A 24,229-nucleotide genomic window follows, 5' to 3' on the forward strand; every position below is an offset into this window, starting at 1 on the left:
CTAAATGCTTTCTTCTTTTAGCCATAGTGTGGTTGATACAGAATCAGGGCTTGGATCTTATACTACCTCTCCTTGAACCGTCTTTGCAATGGGGCTACATCCTTTCTCGTCCATGTATGGTAGTGCGGACCAATGGGGCTAGAATGTGTTAAATAATGAGGGCTCTCAAGAGAAACAGCAGTAAACTTCTAACACACCATCGAGACGGAAAATCACTGGCTTGAAATGCAACATAGACTGTTAAATAACCGTGAAGAGTACATATATGGTAGCACTTGAAACAACCATAACAAGAACACAACATCATTAATAACATAATACCAGAAGGAAAACAGATTACATTGCATACACTATCTCCCCACTACTGTCTATGTCGACATCGGGATCACTCTCTGAATCCTCCATTTCATCATCGATTTCGAAGCTTCCCATGAAATACTGGTCAGGGCCACGGCTTCCGGCCACTGGTATGGTGGCCTCTACTATGATCTGCATTATCTCATCAATGCTTTGCATAGGTTGATCAGTGTCCAATTGATTGTTCATTGTGTTTTCATCCATAAGATCCACTGGGAGGTTCTTTAGAAACCACGCATGGTTCAGGATCTCGGGAATGGTTATCCTCTGTAATGGAAGCAATAGTCAGCAATTTGGAAAGAGTGAGTGAGTGAGCGCTTTCAGAAGCCCAAATAGAATAGAGAGGAGTATGGAACTCCCGGGATGAAATAAATTTACCTGAACTTTATTGATCAAGAAAAATATTACCCTAGGCTTTAGAAACGTACATAGCATAACTCATATATTCAGGCAACATGAACAAAATTGCATTCTTAAATGTCTATACATGGTTTTAAATTTCCACCGAAACCGACACGAAACGACTGAAATGTCCATTTCTATCCCCACCAAACAATACCAAAACCAAAACATATAGCGAAGCTAAAACCGTAAGTGCATTAGTGGTATACTATATCAACACGTGTTACATAACTATATTTATACGAACGGTATGTGAATTGTGGTGTATGTATTATCTATAATTATTTCTATGAATTACATGAGAAATGCGGTGTGCAATGAATTATTAGACCGGGGCAACAACGCATGTCACTAGGTGTGCGTTGTTATTAAACCATTATGTATGATTTCCTTGCTTACATGATGGTTTCCAAATGTTTTTTAGTGCTTATTCTACCAGTTCCTGAAGTTTCATCTTAAAATTCCATCATTTGCATGTCTCCAAATTTTTCTATGATTTTATAGGATTTCATAGAAATTTTCAACCAAAATCGAAACATTTCTGTTTCCATGGCCAACGAAACTGAAACCGAAATGTAAAACCCTGTGTCGAGACATGATTCCTAAATATCTAGACCCTTCCATAGTCTACTCTATGGAAGTTCTAGTCCGCCCATTCTCATGGGTGGAAGGATTTGGACCCATAGTAATTCATGGGGAAGTCGCCAATTCATGGGTCCCATCACTTCCACCAATGGGGTTGACAGGTTTAAGTTCATGCAGACAACCAATTCTTTTTTCCTTTTAAAAGTAAAAAACTTACTGATCATTAGCATCAAATAACAAGGGTTTGATGCCGGCAAGATCACGATTAATTCTCACAGATAGAGAACAGGACAAAAGCTCATACAATCAAGGTTTACACCCAAATGAATAAAAAAAGAAAAAAGATCAAAGTGGTGCGTTGTGATCCACTAGCTGATAATGAAGAAGAACACTTGCATGTTTTTTCCAAAAACAAAAAAAAAAGGTGAGAGTTAAGTAAATTACTACGTAAACTATGTTCCCAAGTAACCATACAGTCATTAAATAGAAGTAAAAATGGTCTCATCGTATAGCACGAAACTACTGTTATCAAGAAATATATGTTACTAACCATGGCAGGATTGGCTACAAAAATCCTTGAGATCAGATGTTGGCATTCAGCAGATATGTGAACACAGTCCGGTATCGAGTACTGCACACTCAAGATCCGCTGCAAGAAACCAAAAATAAATAAAAATGATTCGAGTCAATTATTATAAATTAGTTGTCAGCTGCTAAGGTAGTAAGACTGTAAGAGCTAGGAAAAACCTGTATTGTCTTTGTAAAGTTCTTCGGTTCCTCGGGATCCTCAAAAGGGTATGCACCCACTAGCATGACATAGAGGGTTACTCCACATGACCACACATCTGCGATCTGAATTGCGGTTGTAAGCGCTAGTTGTTACGCATGTAATATTGAAATTGTAATGGGAAAGGCTGGAAACTAAGTACATCATCACCTTACAAAATCTTAGTGCGAAGCAAAACTGAGTAGGATAAAACAATGAAAAAATTATGGATTTTAAATGATATTAGAAGTGGGTGCAAGCATGGATAAAGAAGATGTCGAAGAAATTATGGATTTTAACTGATATTAGTAAAAATTATGGATTTTAAATGATGGACAAATTATGGCTTTTAAATTATATTAGTAGTCGGTGCAAGTACGGTTTTGTACAAGCATGGATATAGAAGACGGCTAAGATATTATGGATTTTAACTGATATTAGTAAAAATTATGGATTTTAAATGATAATAGTAGTTGGTTCAAATACAGTTTGTACAAGTATGGATATAAGAGACGGTGAAGAAATCATGGATTTTAAATGATATTAGTAGTTGGTGCAAATATGGTTTTGTACAAATATTAAGCTTAATTATTGCGGCACAAAATGCTTAAAGCAGAAACTTTCCAGAGTAAATCACTCAATGAGGAAAGTTCTGTAAGGTCATGGTCCATCCTTTAGTACCTCTAGAGAAGGTTATTATATGGTTGGGTGTCCATGACTGTTTTGTATTTATTCAGACTCCATTTGTAAATAATTGGAAGGTGAGTGAGTTAGTCTCTCTCTCTCTCTCTCTCTCTCTCTCTCTCTCTCTCTCTCTCTCTCTCAAAGTTCATTAAGGTCAAGGGAAATGAAAGGTTTCGGACTCCCCCTGCCGTAATCTGAGACGAGTTGAGCTATGGTCTAGTCACTGATGTTGCTTCAAGTGGCAAAAAGCCAACATCGAGGTGCCAAGCATTTTCATTGATGCGCACTTTGCATGGTTCTTTCAGACCGAACATAACCAGCACCATAATACATTTTGCTAAGCCCCATTAAAACTGTTGGGAAAGTGTCTTATTTCCCATGTTCTTGTTCCCTCTTTTGGTAGTAAGCCAAAATAGCAAGTGATGCTTTTAGGTTTCTTAGAAAACCTAAGGTATAAAATCTCTTCTAAAGCCACGAACAAGGGTGTAGCGGCTGCAAGAGGTTAGGGCGTGAGAGAAAGAAGGAAACAGAGGAGAGAGAAAGGGGGAGAGAAGGAGAAGGAGAGACAGAGAGGAGGAGAGATTTCTTCTTGGGTTTTCTTTCTCTAAGGTTCTTCTTGGGGTTTTCTCTTGTGTTTCTCTTGGGGTTTTTTTCGGGTTATCTCTTGTGTACGCTCTTGGTTGAGAGGGCAAGGAAACAGTTGTGGGTTTGTGAATTTTGGGTTTAATCCATTGTAATCCTTGTATATTGTTTTCTCATAGTGAAGATCGTGTTTCTCACCCGTGGATGTAGGCTTGGCCGAACCACGTACATTCTCGGGGTTCATCGTGTGGCTTGTTTTATTTTTTTCTTGTTTTTGAAATCGTTAATTTGTGCACGATCAGATCGGATTTGCCCGGCGTAGTTTCTCAACAAAAACATACTTGCTAACCTACTTGTGTATTTTGTCATTTATTCAAAATTCTGAAAAAATAGTGTCAAATTAGAAAAAATTCAAAGGGAGTTTTTAGACGGAAAGGAGGAAGGTAAACACTTAAGCACTGAAATATGGAAGTACATAGACAAAATAGAAAATGGGAACTTGGCACAGGCAAGTCAAAAATGTGGAACACGTAACTTTCAGTGAAACGAATATGGAAATAAAAGGTATGTTTTTGGCATAAGATAAATGATGAAAAATTATCAGTTGGGATGGGATGGGATGAGATGGGATGAATGGAACCCTCCAACAGGAAAAAGATCATAATTATGGATCTGTATTTGTTCTTCTAAAAACAAGTTGGTAGGCAAAGGTTGGTGGGGATCACTCAACTGAAGTAGAAATTAGACCCATTGTTACCAGGTTCCGTACCTTCAAGGAAGAGTTCAGAAAATTTTAATGTTTAACAAAAAGAACACTATAGCATGGGCTATCAGATCATCCTTGGGACCATGGAAATCCTTGGGACAATGGAAACTAGCAAATTATATTCTCCGAGTGATGGATATTAGTTGGAGTGTACTTTTCTCAACTCAACTCAACTAAGCCTTTGTCCCAAACTAGTTGGGCCGACATATTGGCAAGGGAAGGACTTGACCAGATATGCTTGCCACTGGAGAGGCAGTTCCTTTATAAAATGTGCTGGGTGTTCATCTTAGTGTTCTTACTTCTTCCTGCATTTTTTTAATTTTTCCCACTGGCTACCTGCTATGTTTCTGCATTTTCTATTTCAGAGGACATCTCATCCCATTTTCTTTCTTGCACTATTATTTTTCCTCATATAAGATTCTTCTTTTATCGCTCAAGAAACAAAAAAACTCTCCACTTCAGGAAAGTTACCTTTTCTAGAAAGTTCTTATTTTGGGAAATTTTTTTTAGTGGATCTATGCATGTCTGGAAACAAGAGGTAATAAATAAGATGTGAGAAGGAAAAAACACTACTGAGGGCTAGGCCTTGATAATTTCTCTAGTTTTATTCTTAGATCTAAGATATTTCTAATCAGAACCGGAAAGAAGAAAAAGATAACAAGAAAAGGAAAGGAACAAAAATGGAGATATTGGGATTTAAGTCTTGGAGGATTTTCTATGTTCGAGAGATTTTTTATTGAATCCAAGGGGAAGAAGAAAAATCGATGAAAAATCGAAACGGAAGAAAAAAAAAACCTGGAAAGGATTGAAATGCAATAATTTGAGAACTTCAATGAAAAAAGAGTGAAATTAAGATTAATGCTTTCACAAGGCTTTGATTTCAACAAAATGGCATCATTAGTATCTACTTCCATAAAATATCGATTCTCTTCGCCTGTTAGAAATTGAATATCGATTCTCTTCACCTGTGTGTTTTATATGATTGAGAGTATTCAGAAATACATTAATGCCCTTTCTAGAGATATGAAATGACTAATATTACATATTGCATAACTAGTGATACACGATCAATAACAAGTAGGAGTATCTTCTCTAGTCTCACATATCCGCATACCCCTGCTCAATAGAGGAAGGGCTTGAACCTTCGACCTTGCGGAGGAAGTATCATTTGGTTAGCTGGGAATCAGTTTGCAGTGCTAAGGAGGACAGGGGGCTCCACATTTGTAGTCTCAGAGAGATCAATAGTGACCTTCTAGGAAAATGAATCCCAGAGAGATCAACAACTACTTCTCTACTCCCACATACCCCTGCACGCTAGAGGAAGGGCTTGAACATTCGACCTTGCGGTGGGAAGTATCATTTGGAGGTTTGGAGAGGAATGGGATCAATTATGGATTTTGTTAATTGCGAGGTAGTACAGGTCTACTTTCGAGGGTTGGTTGACAGAAGATTCTTTTTGCGCTCAGAGGATACCGGCTTGGGGAGACATTATGAGATCCACGGAGCCGCTTGAGCCGAGCATCAGATTCAGTGTGCTCCAACGAGCATGTTCTGTTTTGGAATTATAAATGGTGTGACACTCATCCTCTGAGGGTGGATTTGCCTAAGATTTTTAGAGGCCCGTGAACTGGGGAGGCGAGTGGTGGTGAGTCTTTCATCCATCAGGAAGGCAAGGTGGTGTGAAAGGTTGCCTTTCACTTCATCGTAACTTCTTCAATTGGAAGCATCATAGTTCACAACAAATCTCACATGCATGAAATGAAAATCACATACTTAAAACACATTGAGATCAAATTTCCCTCTTGCAGGAAGAGGCTTTATTAAATTGGTGTGGGCATACACTTCTGGCTCTAATGGTCATTAATTACATATTTAAAATAAAGAAAATGGTGTGCAGATGTCTTGCATTATGGCATTATACAAGACCCTTACGGACTAATGTACGCGACGTGTGGCATTATGGCACATGCGGGCCGAGCTAGTGCCGTTGAAATATAAGCCACATGTTAGGGTTGTGGGATTAGGTTTTTCTTATGTGTTTCTTGGCCAAGAAGAAAAGCGTGTGTAACTCTAGACTGAAATAGTGAAAATCTTCCCCTCGGGGACGTAGGCAGTGCCAAACCACGTAAAATCTTGTCTTTCTTGTGTATGTGTGTGTGTGTGTGTTTTTTTTTTTTTACTGCTAGTGGAGAACCTATGTGTTTTCAGGATGCTATGAGTGGTGGGGAAAGCCATAAGTGGGTTATGGCTATGACAGATGAGAAGGAGTCACTTCATCAAAATCAAACTTGAGACCTTGTGAGGCTCCCCAAGGGAAAGAAAGCAATTGGCTGCAAGTGGATATACAAGAAGGAGGCATCTTCTGATGCAGGTGGAGAAAGGTAAAAGGCCCTTCTAGTTGCAAAGGGGTACGCCCAGAAAGAGGGCGTGATTACACGAGATATTCTCACCGGTGGTAAAACACACCTCAATTCGTGTGTTGTTGAATCTGGTCCCAGGGCATAATGTCAATCTATCTCCCCCTCCATGCGGAAGCAACGTGAACAATCTTGCACATCCATGCGGCGGCAACATGGGAACCACGAGATACTGCACCGGGGTTTCCGTGATCTTCCCCGAGGGACATTCCCGCCCTCGGAGGCAAACCGGGGTTACCACACCCTGAGCTCTGATACCATTTGTAGGGATTTAACCGGGTAGAAATCACCCCTAAAATCTCCCCCTTCACATGGAAGCAACTTGGGCAACGTGGGAACCACAAGATACTGCGCCGGGGTTTCCGAGATCTTCCTTGAAGGTAGGGGTGTAAACGAGCAGAGCCGAGCTTGGCCAGGCTCCCGAGCCTTATCGAGCTCGGGTTATATTAAGTTCACACCCCTCATTCCCTGGACAGCCCTATCTAGTGTAATTTGACTACTCTTTTTACACTACCGGGGGGGGGGGGGGGGGGGTCCAAGTAACAAATGGGGTTCCAAAAAAGAAGTGACATATTTTGCCTCCGCCCTTCACTCCCTGGACAACCCTTTTAGTGTATATATTAATATATATATATATATATATATAGTATATATATTTAAATATATTAAATCCTTATTGAGCCTTAACGAGCCGAGCCTGGCCTAGCTCGGGCTCGGCTCGTTAAGCTTAACGAGCCTGGCCAGCCGGCTCGGCTCTGCTCGTTAAGGATTCTCGAGCCGAGCTCGAGCGAGCTTCCGAGCCCGAGCCAAAATTGACATCGTTACCCGAAGGGCATTCCCGCCAAATCACCCCTAAAATCTCCCCCTTCACGTGTAAGCAACATGGACAATCTCGCTCTTCCATGCGGCGGCAACGTGGGAACCACAAGATACTGCACCGGGGTTTCCGAGATCTTCCCCGAGGGACATTCCCGCCCTCAGAGGCAAACCAGGGTTACCACACCCTGAGCTCTGATACCATTTGTAGGGATTTAACCAGGTAGAACTCACCCCTAAAAGTTAGCCGTTAGAGGGAGGGTACCCATCCCCTTATAACCCATCCCCATCCATATCACTTATCCGATGAGGGACAATTTGTTTTGTGTGGAACCCCAACAAAAAACACCTCTAATTATTCATCAATAGGTTCCCTATCTAAATAAAAAAATTTACTTTTTCTTTATTAGAATATTTCCGAAAGAGGAGCTCATTTCGAGTCATACAAATTTTTTACAATTTGACTATTTGTAAAGGAGTCCGCGAGAGTAATTCCTTTGTGCCATAAGTGTATTAAAAACTTTACTTTGGATTGGCTTTTGTTAGCCCAAGAGTTCAACCTTGGTCACTCTTTGAATGGGAAACAAACTAAGAATGGACATAAAAGCCATTACACATAAGATTGGAAGGATTACAATGAAGGCCAGACGAAATATAGTCATGGATGGTCGACCATGACATTTCACGATCGACCATATCTTGGCAAAACTGGTGAATAGGAAACAACGGACGACCGTCAATATGAACGGTCAACCATGACCAGGGCACTATCAACGGTGGACAGCAACGGTCTACCTTCTAGCATATTTCATTCACTTCCCAGTTTATAACGACTAGTTGCACGGTTCGTCCGTGGTTAGTTCATTCTATCCGTTTGAAGTGCTATAACAGCTAGTTTGTGTTCTAATCTATAAATATGACCTACCATTCAAAAAAACAATCTATAAACATTGGGATCTGTTGAGAGAGAATAGAGAGAAGAGAAAAGTGAGTTGGGAAAATCTCCCCCTCACCTATGTGTTAACTTGCCAACTTCTCCAAAAGCTTAAGTTGTCGGAGAAAGGTGTTATTTATCTTTTATACTTTAACACTCCCCCGCACGTGTGGCCCACTTGGCAAACACGTGGCACATGTGGTCCCACTTTGGGCTGACCATTGCAAGTGGATTTTTTGCTATCCGGGAGGTTTGAAATCGAGACCTTTGGCTCTGATACCATGTTAACTAACCAACTTCTCCAAAAGCTTAAGCTTTTGGAGAAGTTTAAGCTTTTGGAGAAGTTGGTAAGTTAATATGATATCAGAGCCAAAGGTCTCGAGTTCAAACCTCCCGGATAGCAAAAATCCACAGGCGATGGTCGGCCCAAAGTGGGACCACATGTGCCATGTGTTTGCCAAGTGGGCCACACGAGCGGGGGAGTGTTCAAGTATAAAAGATAAATAATGCCTTTCTCTAACAGCTTAAGCTTTTGGAGAAGATGGTTAGTTAACACTTTGTATTTATATTAAATAGGATAAGTACAAAAATGACAACTATTCCCTTAGGCAATACATTATATCCAACACTCCCCCTCAAGCTGGAATGTAGATATTATACATTCCCACCTTGTTACAAATATCATTTAACTTTGACTTAGGTAATGAGTTGGTAAAAATATCTGCTAACTGGTCCACAGATCGAGTGAAGGAAACGTGTATTTCGCCCCTCTGGATTCTCTGGCGAATAAAATGGCAATCAACCTCTATATGTTTGGTTCTCTCATGAAATACGGGATTGGTGGCTATGTGAATCGCAGCTTTATTATCATAGTAGAGCTGAGCTGGAGAAGTAGCAGAGAAACCAATCTCTGACATGAGAGACCATAACCAAAGAAGCTCCCCACTAGTATGAGACATAGCTAGGGTATTCTGCCTCGGCGCTAGACTTTGAAACTATCTCTTGTTTCTTACTTTTCCACGATACCAGATTGCCACCAACGAATGTGCAATAACCCGTGGTTGATCTTCTATCTGCTGGAGATCCTGCCCAATCTGCATCACTAAATCCTTCCACTCTGACATGCCCATTTTTCTTGAATAGCAAACCTTTCCCTGGTGCACCTTTCAAATAGTGAAGAATTTGAACTATCGCTGCCCAGTGAGAAGTATGAGCGGCACTCATAAACTGGCTAACTACCCCAACTGCATAAGAGATATCTGGGCGAGTAACAGTGAGATAAATAAGTTTTCCAACCAGACGACGGTACCTGCTGGGGTCATCCATCAAGTCTCCCTCTTCTGCAATCAGCTTGGTGTTTGGATCCATAGGAACATCAGCAGGCTTTGCCCCCACAAATCCAGTCTCCTCTAATAAATCAAGCACATATTTCCGCTGAGAAAGGGATGGATTGCTGCCAGAATAAGCTACGTCAATCCCTAGAAAATACCGTAGGCGACCAAGGTCTTTAGTGGAGAATTCTGCCTGTAAGAAGGTCTTCAATTTCTGTAAACCAACCATATCACTACCTGTAATAATAATATCATCCACATAGACTATAAGGAGAGCATGTCCTGCATCAGAGAGACAACTAAAGACAGAATGATCAACTGCACATTGCCGCATGCCAAATCGCATGACAGCGTCACTAAAGCGCCCAAACCATGCTCTAGGAGACTGCTTGAGCCCATACAAGGACTTGCGTAGCCTGCAAACTGCAGATGACATCTCCCCCTGAGCAACATACCCTGGAGGTTGCTCCATGTAAACCTCCTCAAGCAAGTCACCACGAAGGAAGGCATTCTTGACATCAACCTGATAGAGGGGCCAGCCTTGGTTGACAGCAAGGGAAATGAAGACACGAACAGAGGGAATCTTGGCAACTGTGGAGAAGGTCTCAATGTAATCAACGCCGAAGGTCTGGGTGTAACCTTTGGCAACAAGGCAAGCCTTTAGCCTCTCAACAGTACCGTCTGGTAAATATTTGATGGTGAACACCCATCTACAGCCAACGGTATGTGCCCCGGAAGGAAGAGGAACTAGATCCCAGGTGTGATTGGAACGAAGGGCAGCCATCTCAGACTCCATAGCAGCGCGCCATCCCGGATGAGCAAGAGCATCAGAAACAGACCTGGGTAAAGAGACAGAAGACAAGGAAGAGCCAAAGCTACGAAACAGAGGAGTCAGATGGTCATAGGAAAACACAGAAGAAATAGGATGAGCAGTTGTACGAGAGCGGGTATGAGATGCAATAGGAGAATCAACTAACTTATCAGAATATGGTAAAAGAGGTACCTGAGAAGAGAAGATCAGGATCTCCGGCTGAGAGGACGGCAACCCAGGAATAGAAGGTGGAGGAGTAGGAGAAGGAAGAGTAGGTTGAGTAGAAGGGACCAGATCAGGGAGGACATGGAGGGGAAGAGGAACTGGAGAATCAGAAAGGCCATCCCAGACAATAGGAGGTTGAAAGAAAGGGGTGGACTCAAAGAAGGTGACATCGGCCGAGATAAATAAGCGTCTCAGCCTAGGGCTGTAGCATCTATAGCCTTTTTGGGTACGGGAGTAGCCCAGAAAGACACAGCGCTCAGCCCAAGGGTCCAACTTATCCAGACCAGGAGATAAGTTGTGTACAAAACAGACAACCAAAGACCCGGGGGTAAGAGGAAAGGGATCACTCGTAGGATGAAGTATCGAGTACGGGGAGGAGCCATCAAGTACAGAAGATGGAAGGCGATTTGTGAGGAAGCAAGCGGTGAGAACGGCATCGCTCCAATAAGACTTAGGGACATGCATCTGAAAGAGGAGGGAACGCGTGATGTCAAGTAAGTAAAGGAGTTTCCGCTAAGCAACACCATTTTGCTGGGATGTGTGTGCACATGATGATTGATGAATGATACCGTGGGACGAGAGAAATGTGCTAAACTCATTAGAAAGATACTCACGTGCATTATCAGTGTGTAAACATTTAAGGGTGCACTGATATTGTGTAGTAATCTCAGCATAAAAAGCACGAAATGCATTAAAAACATGAGAACGATCTTTTAATAAAAACAACCAAGTAACACAAGAGAAATCATCCACAAATATGATAAAATATCTATAGCCAAACTGAGACATAGTCCGCGAGGGACCCCATACATCTGAATGTACTAAATCAAAAGGACGTGATACTCGACTAAGGACCCTAGAGGAGAAAGACACACGATGGTGTTTCCCAAGTTGACAAAACTTGCAATCAAAAGACTGAATAGTGGAAGAAACAGTAGATGTCTGGCGTAGCTTCTAGAGAGGGGGGTGATCGAGACGACAATGCGATAGGTACGAATCGACAGAGCTGTGTAAGGCAACACGAGGCAAGTCACTGTCGAGATGGTAGAGGCCATCCACCTCACGGCCCAAGCCAATCGTCCTCCCAGTCGTGAGACCCTGAAAAACACAGTGAGAAGGAAAGAATGAGACAGAGCAGTGTAGATTCTTAGTAATTTAACTAACAGAAATTAAATTGAAAGGAGATTTTGGGACACAAAGAACAGAGGATAATGTAAAGCCAGAATGTGGAGATAAAGTACTGATACCAGTGATGGGTGTAGAGGTCTCATCAGCTAAAGTAACAGAATGAGACGCAGGAGAAAATGGAGAAAAAAAACTAAGGGAAGAGGTATTACCAGTCAGATGGTTCGAGGCCCTTGAATCAATAATCCAGGAACTTGAGCTAGTAAGGAGAGTGGCCGGTGAACTACCTGGCTGAGCATAACCGGCAGTAGATGGACGATTGTTGAGACGGAGACGCTGCAACTCATCGTAATCGGCCCTGGAAATAGTCAGTGTCACTCTGTGGGGCGGTAGGGGCGCTGTCAAGAATGGACGGTGTTGGCGAAGCATCAATAGAATCTGCAGCAGTAAGGTGGGCCGACAGAGATGGACGAAGCTCTGGGTGTAGTGTGTAACAAGTATATATATAATGTCCCTCTCAGCGGCAGTGAATACAGTAAGAATGGGGTCGGCCACCAGTACTGCGGCCGCGACCACCATCGCGACCGCCACCAAAGTCACGGCCGCCACCACACCCGGATGAGCTACCATCACGGCCAGAACGGAACCCGCAGTCATAAACTGCAAGGGCGGAACCGTCGGCAGGAACAACAGTAGAAGAAGCACTAGGTAAGCACTGATGAGCACGTGAATAAATCTCGCTGATAGATGGAAGTGAACCAGAGCCAAGAAGTTGCTGACGAAAGGGTAAAAACTCTGGCCCCAGAGACTCGAGAACGTGAACAGCACGGGACGGGTCACGCTGTCGAGTAAGAACAGCCAGATCAGTAGTCAGGGGCATATAAGTGTCAAGCTACTGGCAGAGTGAGATAAACCGGCTGTAGTGATCAGAGAGAGAGGCATCACCGCGGTGAAGACGTATCCACTCAGAGTACGTGGATGAAAGACGAGTGAGGTTATCAACCCAGAATAAATGAGAGCGGCATGATCCCAGATGACCTTAGAGGTACGCAAGGTCATCAGTGGTCTATACACCTAGAGGGTCATACTCTGCCACAGAAGGCTGCGAATGAGGGCATGCCACCAACAGTCATAGGTAGGATCTGACATAGAAGGGGGATCCTACTCAATAAGGGATACCTTACCTGAGTGAGGAGGTAGGTCTCAACAGCGAGACTCCAACTCAAGAGTTGGAGCCGTCAAGACGCTATGAGGTAATCTGAGGAAAAGAATGCTCCACAGACGGAGAGTATGAGGAAGGAGTATAACTCAAAGAACAGGCCGACGCCGTAGCGGAGCGGGTGTCAGCACAAGAATGGCTGATTTGTGGAGGATCAGTAACATCAGGGGAATCCATGACAATAGATAGAAGAACGACAAGAGGTATGAGAAGCTCTCAACGATACCGGCAAACCAAAAGAAGTACAGCGAAGATAGAGGAGGATAAAGATAAAGGAAGTAAGATCGATGATCCAGAGAAAAGAATGTCACCCCGAGATAAGGACAAGGGATGGGGGCGAGATATATGAGCCATAGGGAAACAAGAAGATATAATGACTAGAGTCGAGGCCGTAAAGAGGTAGAGAACAATTTCAAAGGATTTTAGATCATTGGGAAGATAATGAAACTAGGGTTGCTTGGTTTCGTTGTTCGAAAAGGGTAAAAGAGAGGAGAAGGGAGGTACTGTAGCGGGTACTGTAGCGGCACTGTAACAGGCTACTGTAGCGGGGTTGAAGGAAGGAGGGTTAGGGTCTTAGAATTAGGGTTAGGGTTAGGTTAGAGAGAGGGAGAAGGAAGGAGGGTTAGGGTTGATGGAGAATATGGAGGGTAAAGGTTTCCCTATGGATCAGAAACCCTAGGGCTCTGATACCATATTGAGAGAGAATAGAGAGAAGAGAAAAGTGAGTTGGGAAAATCTCCCCCTCACTTGTGTATTTATATTAAATAGGATAAGTACAAAAATGACAATTATGCCCTTAGGCAATACACTATATCCAACAGGATCCTTAGAACACATCCCTTAACACTTGAGAACACGTATACTCATCTTAGAATCCTCTCTTAAGTGTTAGAAACTCTAATGTGCTAGTACTTGCAAGATCATTTTAAGAATTAGCTAGGATTTTTATTGTTTTATCTTCCTTAAGAGTGTTAGTGAGAACTTGTATATCCACATTGTGAGAAGGTTGTTTTGATTTATTCTTGTTGTAATTGGTGAGAAGGAACCATATCAACCTCCGGATTTGAAGCTTAGGGATAAAGCTTCGAAATTGTTGAGAAGGCATTGGATCAACCTCCGAATTTGAAGCTTGCGGATAAAGGTTCGAAATTGGTGAGAAGGCATCGGATCAACCTTCGGAGGTGAAGCTTGGATATAAACCTTTGTAATAGTTTGATCTCCACCCATAAAGAGATTGATTTAGTGAAGCCTCAAGGAGTGGATATGCTTGAGAGAGTGGACGTAGGCTGGGTTTGGCCGAACCACTATAAAATTGGTGCACTCATCATTTATATTGTTCTTGTTTTATAATTGAAAATAGTTTTTAATTGAACAAGATTTTTATTAGACCCAATTCACCCCCCTCTTGGGTTGCCATACAGAAGGCAACAACATTCGTAAGAGAGTCCTCTCGGAAGAGAAACTTCCTTCAATAATATTTTTTATTCTTCTTTTGTAAAGGGTCCTCTAGGAAGAGGAACTCTTTTGAGTCGTAGAAGTGTTGACAATTTTGATTCTTTTGCAAAAGAGTCCTACCGGAAGACGAACTCCTTTGAGTCATAGAGATGTTATCTGTTTTGACTATTCTTTTGTAAAAGAGTCCTCTAGTAAGAGGAACTCCTTTGAGTCATTGAAAATATTAACTTGGCTTTCGAATATGCTTTTGCATGAGAGTCCTCCTAGAAGATAAACTCCATTGAATTGTATTTTTTACTCGTCTTTTCTGAAGGGTCCTCACAAAAGTGGAACTCATTTGAGACGTAGATAATATTAACTACTTTGAACTTACTTTCTTGAGAAAAGAAATTTTCACCTTGGATCTCCCGAAGGAGAGAAATCTTCTTCCTTTCTTAGGAGAGAAATCTACATCTTCGATATCCTGGAAGATAGAAATCTTCTTCTTAGAGGAATTCTCCTCTATTCTCCCAGAGGAAGGCTCTGAAGATGTGTCTACTACTCTACTTCTTCCCAAAGGAAGTTTCTTTTTCTTCTTGAAAGAATTCTTTTTTCCTTCCTGAATATCCCATAGGAGAAATCTTTGAAGAAAACTCATCTTCTTTCTGGACGAAGTTCTTTTTTTCCTCTCCAAGACTAGAAGAGTCTCTATCCAAGGAAACCGGAAAAGCAAAAGAAAGAAATAATGAGGTGTGCTTTTAGTGATTTTTCTTCCATAATCATTAAAAAAAGTGATTTTTCTTTCATAGATGTTATCGAAGAAATAATAAATGGTCCAAAAATTGCGTCTGACGAAGTTTTTCTACATGGACAAAGATAAAATACATGCAGGGATGGAAGCAGCTCACTTTAAGTTTATTTGGTAAATCCCTCAACAGGAAATCAGGATGAGAGTGAACTAGGATATCGAGCATGTTTAGGTTTACTAGACTTAAGATAATGAACTATGATATAAAAGCTCTCTCCATTCCATCACAAAATAAATCAAATTATTGTGTTTCATGTAAGAAAATATATTTAAATACTAACTAGTCATTTCAAAAGGTACAGTAAACTCTTCTACCTTCACAAGCACGTGATGTTGGTGTAATGTCGTTAGAGAATGTACAGATTTAAATAAATGAAAGACTTTTCTTAAAGGACGTTGAGTTGGTAAGCAATTATCTTACCTTCCCATCATATTCCTTCCTAAGAAATACTTCTGGGGCAATGTATGCAGGAGTCCCAACAGTTGACTTTGGTTGTGAATGCAGCACAGATGACTGAGAAAAGCAACTGCAAGTTAGAATTGCACAAAATCCAAAGGCATGAACATCCTAGCCATAATTGTAACTGGTAAATAAGAAGAGAATTGATATGGCTAAATGAAAATATATAGCTTGAAATTTATTTTTTATTTTTATTTTTAATGACAAATACCTTGAAATTTATTATAAGTTTCAATAAAGATGAAATAGATATCAGTAATAACACAGAATCCAGAAACAGGCTCTAGAAAACAAATGTTTGTTGGGGAGAGGTGAATTCGTAAATACATCGGCATCCACAGGTGCACATCTGGATGCTTAACATTCTTAAATCTTAACTCATGTGACTATGGTTTTAAAATTCCACCGAAACTGACACGAAACGACCAAAATGTTTCCTTTTTCTCTTCCTACCGAAACCGATACTGAATTCAAAATCTTAATTGTATTAGTGGTATACTGTGTCATTATGTGTTACAAATTTATATCTGTATGAATTGTATGTGAAACGTAATATACGTAATATACGTAATATGTATATATTTTTTTGAATTATATGTGAAATATGGTATGTACTGAATTATCAAAGATGCATGACACTACATGTCCCTAGGGGGGCATTTGGATACAAGGATTTGATAATCCTGGATTTTATAAGTTAAAAACCTGGATTGTGCATTTTCAAGATTGTTCAGGTTTTAGCTTGTAAAATTGGATTTTACAATCTTGGATTATTAAATACATGTATCCAAACGGCCCCTAGGTGTTCAGTGTTGTTTAACCATTATAGATTATTGTTTCGCTTATGTGATAGTTTCTAAGTGTGCCTCTGTGCTTATTCTAGCATTTCCTAAATTTCATCTTAAAATTCTACCATTTGCATATGTTTCCATACGTTTCCATGATTTTACAGGATTTCCATCAAAATTCCCAAGTAAAACCGAAAAGTTTCCATTTCCCTCACGACCGAAACCGAAACCGAAATTTAAAACCTTGTGCGTGACTTAACATGCATATATAAGCATCCGGAAACTCATTATACAAGAAGCATGATAATCTGAAAGGAAGGAATTACCTTGGAGTACCCAAAATCACATATCTTAAGACGTGGAGCAGGACTTCCATCCAAAAGTGTATTTTCCAGCTTTAGATCTCGATGACAAACTTGCTTCATCACAGAATAAAGCACATAAAAACCAATTTAACAAATTAGGAAACATCCCAAGTATAGACTAAGACACGTCAAACAGAAAATTTGCATCATTACCATTGAATGACAATAGTTGACTCCTGATATAAGTTGTTGAAAGAAGAAGCGGGCCTGCATGGGAGAGCAGGGATATTTTATTTTATTTATTTGACAATAGCAGGGATATTAAAACAGCAAACAGCTATTCAAAAAAAAAAAGTGGCAGGGGTGAATCAACAGATTGAATTAACAACCTGATTCTCATCAAAGTGGCTCGCATTGCATATACGCTGAAAAAGCTCTCCGCCAGAAGCATACTCCATCACAATAGCCAAATGTGTTGGTGTTAATATAACCTAGATAAGAATATAAAGAGAGGAAGTATGAACCCAGCCATGATTTCTTCTGATATGGGTACTTAAGAAGAAATAATTAAAAATATACAAACCTCTTTGAACCTAACAATATTGGGGTGCCTCAATGACCTATGGTTAATAATTTCTCGTTGTACATTTTCATCTATCTGTTAGAAAAAAAAATAGCAGACCAATGTCAGAAATCCTACAATAAATCAGTCCACAAAATAGCAGTTCTATCTGTTTCTATTTACACCTAATTCAATCAAAATAAAGTACAGTCACTATGCTCTAAAACAATCAAGCCAACTAGTTTCAAACCATTCCTATGGTATAGTCATGGTTTTAAATTTCTGAATTTCGGCCAAAATTTTGGATTTCTGTTGGGACTGAAACCGAGATCACCCAAAGCCGAAATTTTGGCCAGAGTACCAAATTTTGGCCAAAATTTCGGGAAAAATGTGGTTTTTTAAGTTTGTTTACAAAATTTCGGCCGAAAATACCGAAATTTCAGTACAATAATGAAATTTGCTTTGATATTTAACCGAATTTCAGCCGAAATTTCGGTATTTCGGTCAAATTTCACTGCCGAAATTTAAATCCATGCGTAGAGTTACATGGTTTGGTTTGGAGTTTTGGGTTTGAGTTACTAGACCTATCAGTGTTATCACTTCTTCCCCATGGCTTAGTTTCTAACATGTAAAGGAAGAAAATACCCAATCCTTTGATATGCTATAAATTTAAGCATGCCCATCAAAACATAACAAAAGCCCAAAAGTTTTTTAATTAAAAACTATAGAAAGAAGAGAATTATTGGAAAAAAAACAAACCTTATCGCCCCGTTCAATATACTTAACAGCAACAAGCTCTTTGGTGTGTTTATCCATCATCAATCTCGCAACACTGAAATTCCCAGACCCAATGTCTTTTACAAGCTCATATCGATCACTCTCGTGCATAATCGGCAAATCCATCGTGAAAATCAAAATCCTCTCACATCATAGAGATAAAAACACCATCAAATGAAAAAACCCAACATCGAGATGTAGCTATATTCGATCCGATCGATTCAAAAACTGGGTCTTTAGCTGATGAAAGAGCCAAAGCCTGTTAAAGGGTTACCTCCGCCGATCAGATTTTTGACAAAAATCCAGAGAGAGAGAGAGAGGATTAGTATGGGAGAATGGAGAAATAAGATAACTAAATTAATGGGATGAAATTCCGAAACTAATCCTAACTTTTAAGACAATTACCAATAGGCCAAAAGCAGATGTACTCTATAGTTCTCACTGCAAGGCCCTTTAAACCTGTCCCATATCAGGCTGGGTCCCACCCAGTTTCATACCTAGGCGGCCCCCACTTTGGACCACGCTCAGGACCATAATGCTTCATTCCAGTAGTATCGGGATGGTGAATTAGGGCTGGGACGAAGCCCTCTGGTGTTTTTATTCTCTATTATTTCAATTTGTAACCATGGATTAATCTAGTAACTAGGATCTTGGTACCGTCGGTGGAAACTAAATTAATTTTAGTTTTGAGCACACCTAAGCTTCCACCGCTCGCATCGATGTCCACAACCATATTCCAGTGGTAGCAGAGCCGATAGTTACTCAGATTGGAGGATTTTTTATCAATAATAGAGCACGGTTTTCATCGGTGCGCCCAGAGCTAATTCCCAGATATTGGAGATTGAAAATTCCCCTAGTTTCCTACTTTGAAATGATATCAAGCTTTAAAAGATTTAGTTCTTGATAAATGGAATTTCAAGCGATCATTGGGTTTATTAGATTCCTTGTGTTGAGAAAAATCCAAAGAATCCAAGATCTAGAAAATCCAACGATTGGATCTAAAGTTACAAGAAAAGCATATTTTTTTTAGGAAACTTTGGGTGCTTCCCGTTCGTACCAGATGGTTGACCATACGGCTGACCGTCACCAAATTTGGAAAATTACAAATCCTCTCATGGTCGACCGTAGGGGTATCTGTATGGTAAATTCCAAATTTATGGTTTTTCCGATTTGCACTGCGAACTTCGAAAATTGATGACTCCCTAATTTCTTACCTGATTTTGATGTTCTTGGACTCTACAGAATAAAAAAAGATTGTACTTTATGTTAGGAATAATTTAAAAATTATTTGAAGATTGCATAGTTATATTATTCATGAATTACTAAAAGGGACTCCCGAGATTGCCTACAGTCAACCCGTGCATGTGTTGCACACACTGGTTCATCGTGAGGCTTTTATGAGGATAGAATTACATTGTTTATTATGGTTGATTGCATATATTTTTTATGGATGGTTGTGCATGGTGATATTGGGCATGAAGGAACTCACATACCTCAGGCTATGGCTTGTGTGGACTTTTAACTCAAATCTGTAATGTATAAGTTTTTTTTTTTCTTCCTATTTGATGTAATCGCTCTGGGTGGGTGTGCGGATGGCCGTTTCTCATGGAGATTTATATTTAAGATAGATCATGTAGTCTAGAATTAGGATTTTTATTTTTCGTTGGATTAAAAAATGAATCGAATTAGTATAGCTTTTATACCTTAAAAAATAGGGTGGCCGAGGTACGGGGCAGGCTAGATGTATGCAGCCTTACCCCTGCTTTGCTGAGAGGCTGTTTCCGTGACTCGAACCTGTAACCTAAGATCACAGTGGAGAAACCTTACCGTTGCGCCAAGGCTTGCCCTCTTTTTATACCTTGAAAAATAAATAGTTAAAAACCTAATAATGGTTAAATTAGGAAAAAAGATTCATTTATCAAAAGCTTAAAATAGAGTATTCGCCATAGCATTGTGGGGTCTACTAAGTATACTACGTGGCGTAGGTTACCGACTAATATGGGAAAAGGATTAGTGTGAATCTCGACCTTTAATAGCTTTTCAAAAATGGAAAATTAGCGATACGGTCTATTGAACACGTCCTATTTTTAACTTATGGGAGACCTTTGCAGGATCTCCTAGGACACGAGGCGATGGTGTAAATCCTTCGCAAGATTTCCCCTGGACCTTTTCTGGAGACCGTGCATTCCGCCCATAGTTTATAGTGACCGGGAATCATGTTTATAGACCGGGAAAGTTTTTCATTTTTTCAAGGAAAATTGTAAACCTATTAGATCATGATTTTTTTCTATGGAATATTATTTTCCATAAAAAATTTCATAATTTTCCCCTATATTAAATGTGGGAAATGAAATATTCGTTTTTTTACTTGGGACAGTCCCTCAGCGGTAGAAGAGTAGTTATAATTGCACTAGAGGGGACTGTCCCTAGTTAGAAAGAGGGAGGGCGGAGTTGTTAAGAATATAGCACTTCCCCTTTAAAAATGTACTTAGTTTCTTAGGCTACTAATATTGACACTATCATGTTTTAATAATTGCACAAATTCGGCTTGCCTTTTCTTTTTTAATCTGCGGCTTCAGAGAGCTTTTTAGGAACTGTAACCAGCATTTTTTTTGGTAGGTAAGCTGAGATTGAAGCCCCGACCGCTAGGCCAAAGAAGAAAGCCTTGACCATTGTAGTGCCAAAATCAATGCTAGGTAAGCTGGGATCGAACCCCGAACTGTAATAAGCTTTGGCAGCTTTTTAGATAATAAAAGACAAGATGCATGAGTGCGATTAGCAAAACATGGTAGTGCCAATATCATGCCAAAATTCGAAAAGTGTAAAACATACATAGTAAGTGCAGATATCAGTTCCTAAGAATTTTATTTTCATGAGGAAGTAACCATTCGAAAACGTGGAAAAGCAGTCCCTGTAGTAAACCGGCATTCTCCTGTTTTCTTCTTCAGAATCTTCATATTTTAATTACCCTGTCCTGGTTTTCAATAACCGGTTTTAGGTATCCTAGATTCCAGTTCTCAGTCCCACTGTTGTATATATATCCACCTCTCCTTGTATTCATTCTGCATCTTTTACAGAGAGAGAGAGAGAGAGAGAGAGAGAGAGAGAGAGAGAGAGAGAGAATGGGATCAACATCAGAATTGAGCTTGTTTTTAGAAAAATATTTTACCCAGGAAAGTGTTTCTGATTTTCTAAGACATGTTTCGACGATGGGAGACGGTGTGGATCGATTGCGGAAGCTAGAACAGTATGTGAAAAGGTTGGAAGAAGAGAGGAATAAGATTTATTTTTATAAAAGGGATCTTCCAAACTGCATGTCTCTCTTAAACAATGGTGTGTTTTTTATTCTTCTCTTCTTTTCTTTTTCTGGATATGGATTTTGATTTTCACTGGGTTCTGTTTATTGGATTTCTTTCATTTGTTTCTAGTTTTCTGGGTTTTTTTCCTGATGTTGTTGTTGTTGTTGCTGTTGTTGCAGTTATTCAAGTAGTGAAAGAGGAGGCAGTACCATGCAGGTCATCGAATGCTCATCCTGTTTTAGAGGAACTCATGCCCATTAGAAGTAAACTTGATGAAGATCGAGTGATAAAAAGGGAAAAGGATAACAGCGATAAGATGAACTGGATGAGCTCCGCTCAGCTATGGAGCAATAATTCTAATAACAATGCAAACAACAAGAAAAATAAATCAGTAGATGTGATAGAGGTAATTTTCGAAAAAAGAAAAAGTGTTTTTTTTTTTCTTAGATTTTTCTTTCTGCCTGTTTTTTTTCTCAAAGAAGTACTCGGTTTTTCATTCAGAAAGCAAAAGAACTTGATCTCTCTGCAAGCCAAAACCCATTTCCCAGGGGTAAATACTGGAATGGGGGAGGGGCATTTATGCCATTTTCACATTTTCCTGCGGCGAGAAAGGAAGAGAAGGCAGTGGTACCATTATCAGACGATTCGCAGAGCGGTTTTAGAGCTTCCTCATCTTTATCTTCGAAAGTTGAATCTAATTCACTGCCTCCAAAGAAGAAGAGGAGAAACTGGACACAAGATTTACATCGTCGCTTCCTCAATGCTTTGCAACAGCTTGGTGGTTCTCGAAGTAAAATCCTAGATTTAATACACTCTATATGGGATTTATTTTTTCTCTTTCTGATTATTTATTTATTTATTTGTTTTTTGATACAGAAGCTTGGGTTTCCCGGGACCCTACTGGTTTATTAAATGAAAAGAAAGATGGTACATTTAAGCACGAAAGCCACCATCCCTATCCTTGAGGCACACTAGATACGGAAAACAAAGGACTCAAAAGATCCAAAAATAAATTCCTTAAGGCTCTGTTCACTTGTTTTCCTAGGAAAGGAAAAGAAAAGGTTTCCCGAGAAACTGACGTGGCAAAAGGAAAGGAAATCCTGAGAAACTGTGCAAGAAAAGGTTTCTCGTGCTTGTTCACGGGCGCAGGAACTGTGCAGGAAAAGGTTTTCCGAGAAACTGCTTGCCCATCTTTTTTCACTTGTTTTCCCGGGAAAGCGAATCTCATCAAAATGGTGGGAAATGGTTTCTCACACTTGTGAGAAAAGACTCTTTTCCACGTCATTTGTGGGATTTTCCATGTCATTTTTGACATTTTCCACCTAATCTTCTTAGTTTCTTGGGAAAACAAGTGAACACCACTATTTTAGCTTTCTCGGGAAAAAAGGAGGTGTTTTCCCGGGATTTGATTTCCTGAGAACGCAAGTGAACAGAGCAAGAGCCACCATCCCTACTCTTGAGGCACACTAGATAGGGAAAACAAAGGACTCAAAAGATCCAAAAAATAAATTTCAAGCTCATCGGATTGACTTCGGATCTAAAATGAGCCAGATACGCCCCTTTTCCACTTGGCTATAGTTAGCATGGAAATGCCAGTAGCATGCTATAGTAACAAAGTTCAAGCTCTTTCTGATTTTCGATTGTTAAAGTGGTTACTTGGAATGTGTAGGATTGCATGCGTGCCTTACTTCTTTCCTTGGGGTACTTGAATCTTTGAGAAAACGGGAATTATTGACTGTATAACTACCCTTTTTGATTGGTTTTATGTTTCTCTTTTGAGTCACCAATAGTTGATTGAATCTTCAGAAATGGCAATCAATGAAGCTATCTTCTAGAAAAGGAGATCAGAAGACCCAAAGACCTTAAAAGGAAGAAGAAAAACTTGTTCTTGTATCAACAAATATAGAAATTAATATGTGATGATAATATCCAATCTGCATGAAATACTTGTTTCCTCTTTTTATTTTTTTTAAAAATGGGTCTTTTGAATCTGTGAAACATGCAACTATTAAACTGACTAGCAGTAAACTTTATTATGTGCATGTATTTGATTTGGGTTTTTCCTTTCCTTTTTTGTGCAGTGGCTACTCCCACACAGATCAGAAACCTGATGAAGTCTGACAAATTGACCAGTGATGAAGTGAAGAGTCATTTGCAGGTGGGTTTTAGAGGCTTGATCTTGAGATTTCTCTTTCCTATTTTTTTTCTCTTCGTAAGTATTCTGGATGATAAATTTGAAAGGGGATTTTGGTCTTCTTTCAGAAGTATAGATTACATACCCAAGGACATTCGGAGTCTGTAGCAACATCGACAAATCAACGGACTGTTATGTTAGGAGGAAACTCTAGTAATTTTGATGACAATGCTGAAAAAGAACGAGGGAAATAGGAGAGCTATAGCTAGAAAGGCCACCTTTAAAGATTTGGAGAAGAGGAAAAAGAATAATGGTAGTCGGTACTATAATTCGGAAAATAAAGATTTAACAAAAGAATATGTTATACAGAAGGATCTGGAGGGAGAAGCTTATCATGGAGTAATGGAGCTTCACTCATGAAAATTTGGAGGGTTTGATATAGGTTCAGTTTTTCTCTTCTTTTTTGTTTCTTTTACACCTTTTTATTTGTTGTTGCGGATTTTTGTTGCGGATTTTTATAAGGATGTTTGTATAACATCCAACCAGACTAGTATTCCTAGAACATAAAGTTATTACCTAGCTTTGAGTTTACATTGTTGATTCTTAGAACATCGTTTGAATAAACAGATCTTTAAATTTTAA

General features: G+C 39.9%; 2 protein-coding genes across 2 annotated transcripts; one reads left to right on the forward strand and one right to left on the reverse strand.

Annotated features, from left to right (window-relative positions):
- Positions 1 to 201: 201 nt before the first annotated feature.
- LOC143857942 (serine/threonine-protein kinase SRK2E-like) lies at positions 202 to 18,476 on the reverse strand. The gene is made up of 9 exons (XM_077368493.1): positions 18,137 to 18,476; positions 17,399 to 17,473; positions 17,205 to 17,306; positions 17,029 to 17,082; positions 16,837 to 16,929; positions 15,684 to 15,776; positions 2,092 to 2,196; positions 1,895 to 1,993; positions 202 to 624 (listed from the first exon to the last, which is right to left on the reverse strand). Exons 1-9 carry the CDS (start codon positions 18,278 to 18,280, stop codon positions 337 to 339), a joined length of 1,053 nt encoding a protein of 350 aa, XP_077224608.1. The 5' UTR covers positions 18,281 to 18,476; the 3' UTR covers positions 202 to 336.
- A 2,759-nt stretch (positions 18,477 to 21,235) lies between these two features.
- Positions 21,236 to 24,229, forward strand: LOC143858291 (myb family transcription factor EFM-like). The gene is made up of 5 exons (XM_077368939.1): positions 21,236 to 21,487; positions 21,633 to 21,859; positions 21,955 to 22,243; positions 23,535 to 23,611; positions 23,716 to 24,229. Exons 1-5 carry the CDS (start codon positions 21,277 to 21,279, stop codon positions 23,839 to 23,841), a joined length of 930 nt encoding a protein of 309 aa, XP_077225054.1. The 5' UTR covers positions 21,236 to 21,276; the 3' UTR covers positions 23,842 to 24,229.

Source organism: Tasmannia lanceolata, unplaced genomic scaffold (assembly GCF_043159265.1).
Source record: "Tasmannia lanceolata isolate RefF3 unplaced genomic scaffold, GAP_Taslan_0.1 ptg000025l, whole genome shotgun sequence".
Classification (NCBI taxonomy): domain Eukaryota; kingdom Viridiplantae; phylum Streptophyta; class Magnoliopsida; order Canellales; family Winteraceae; genus Tasmannia; species Tasmannia lanceolata.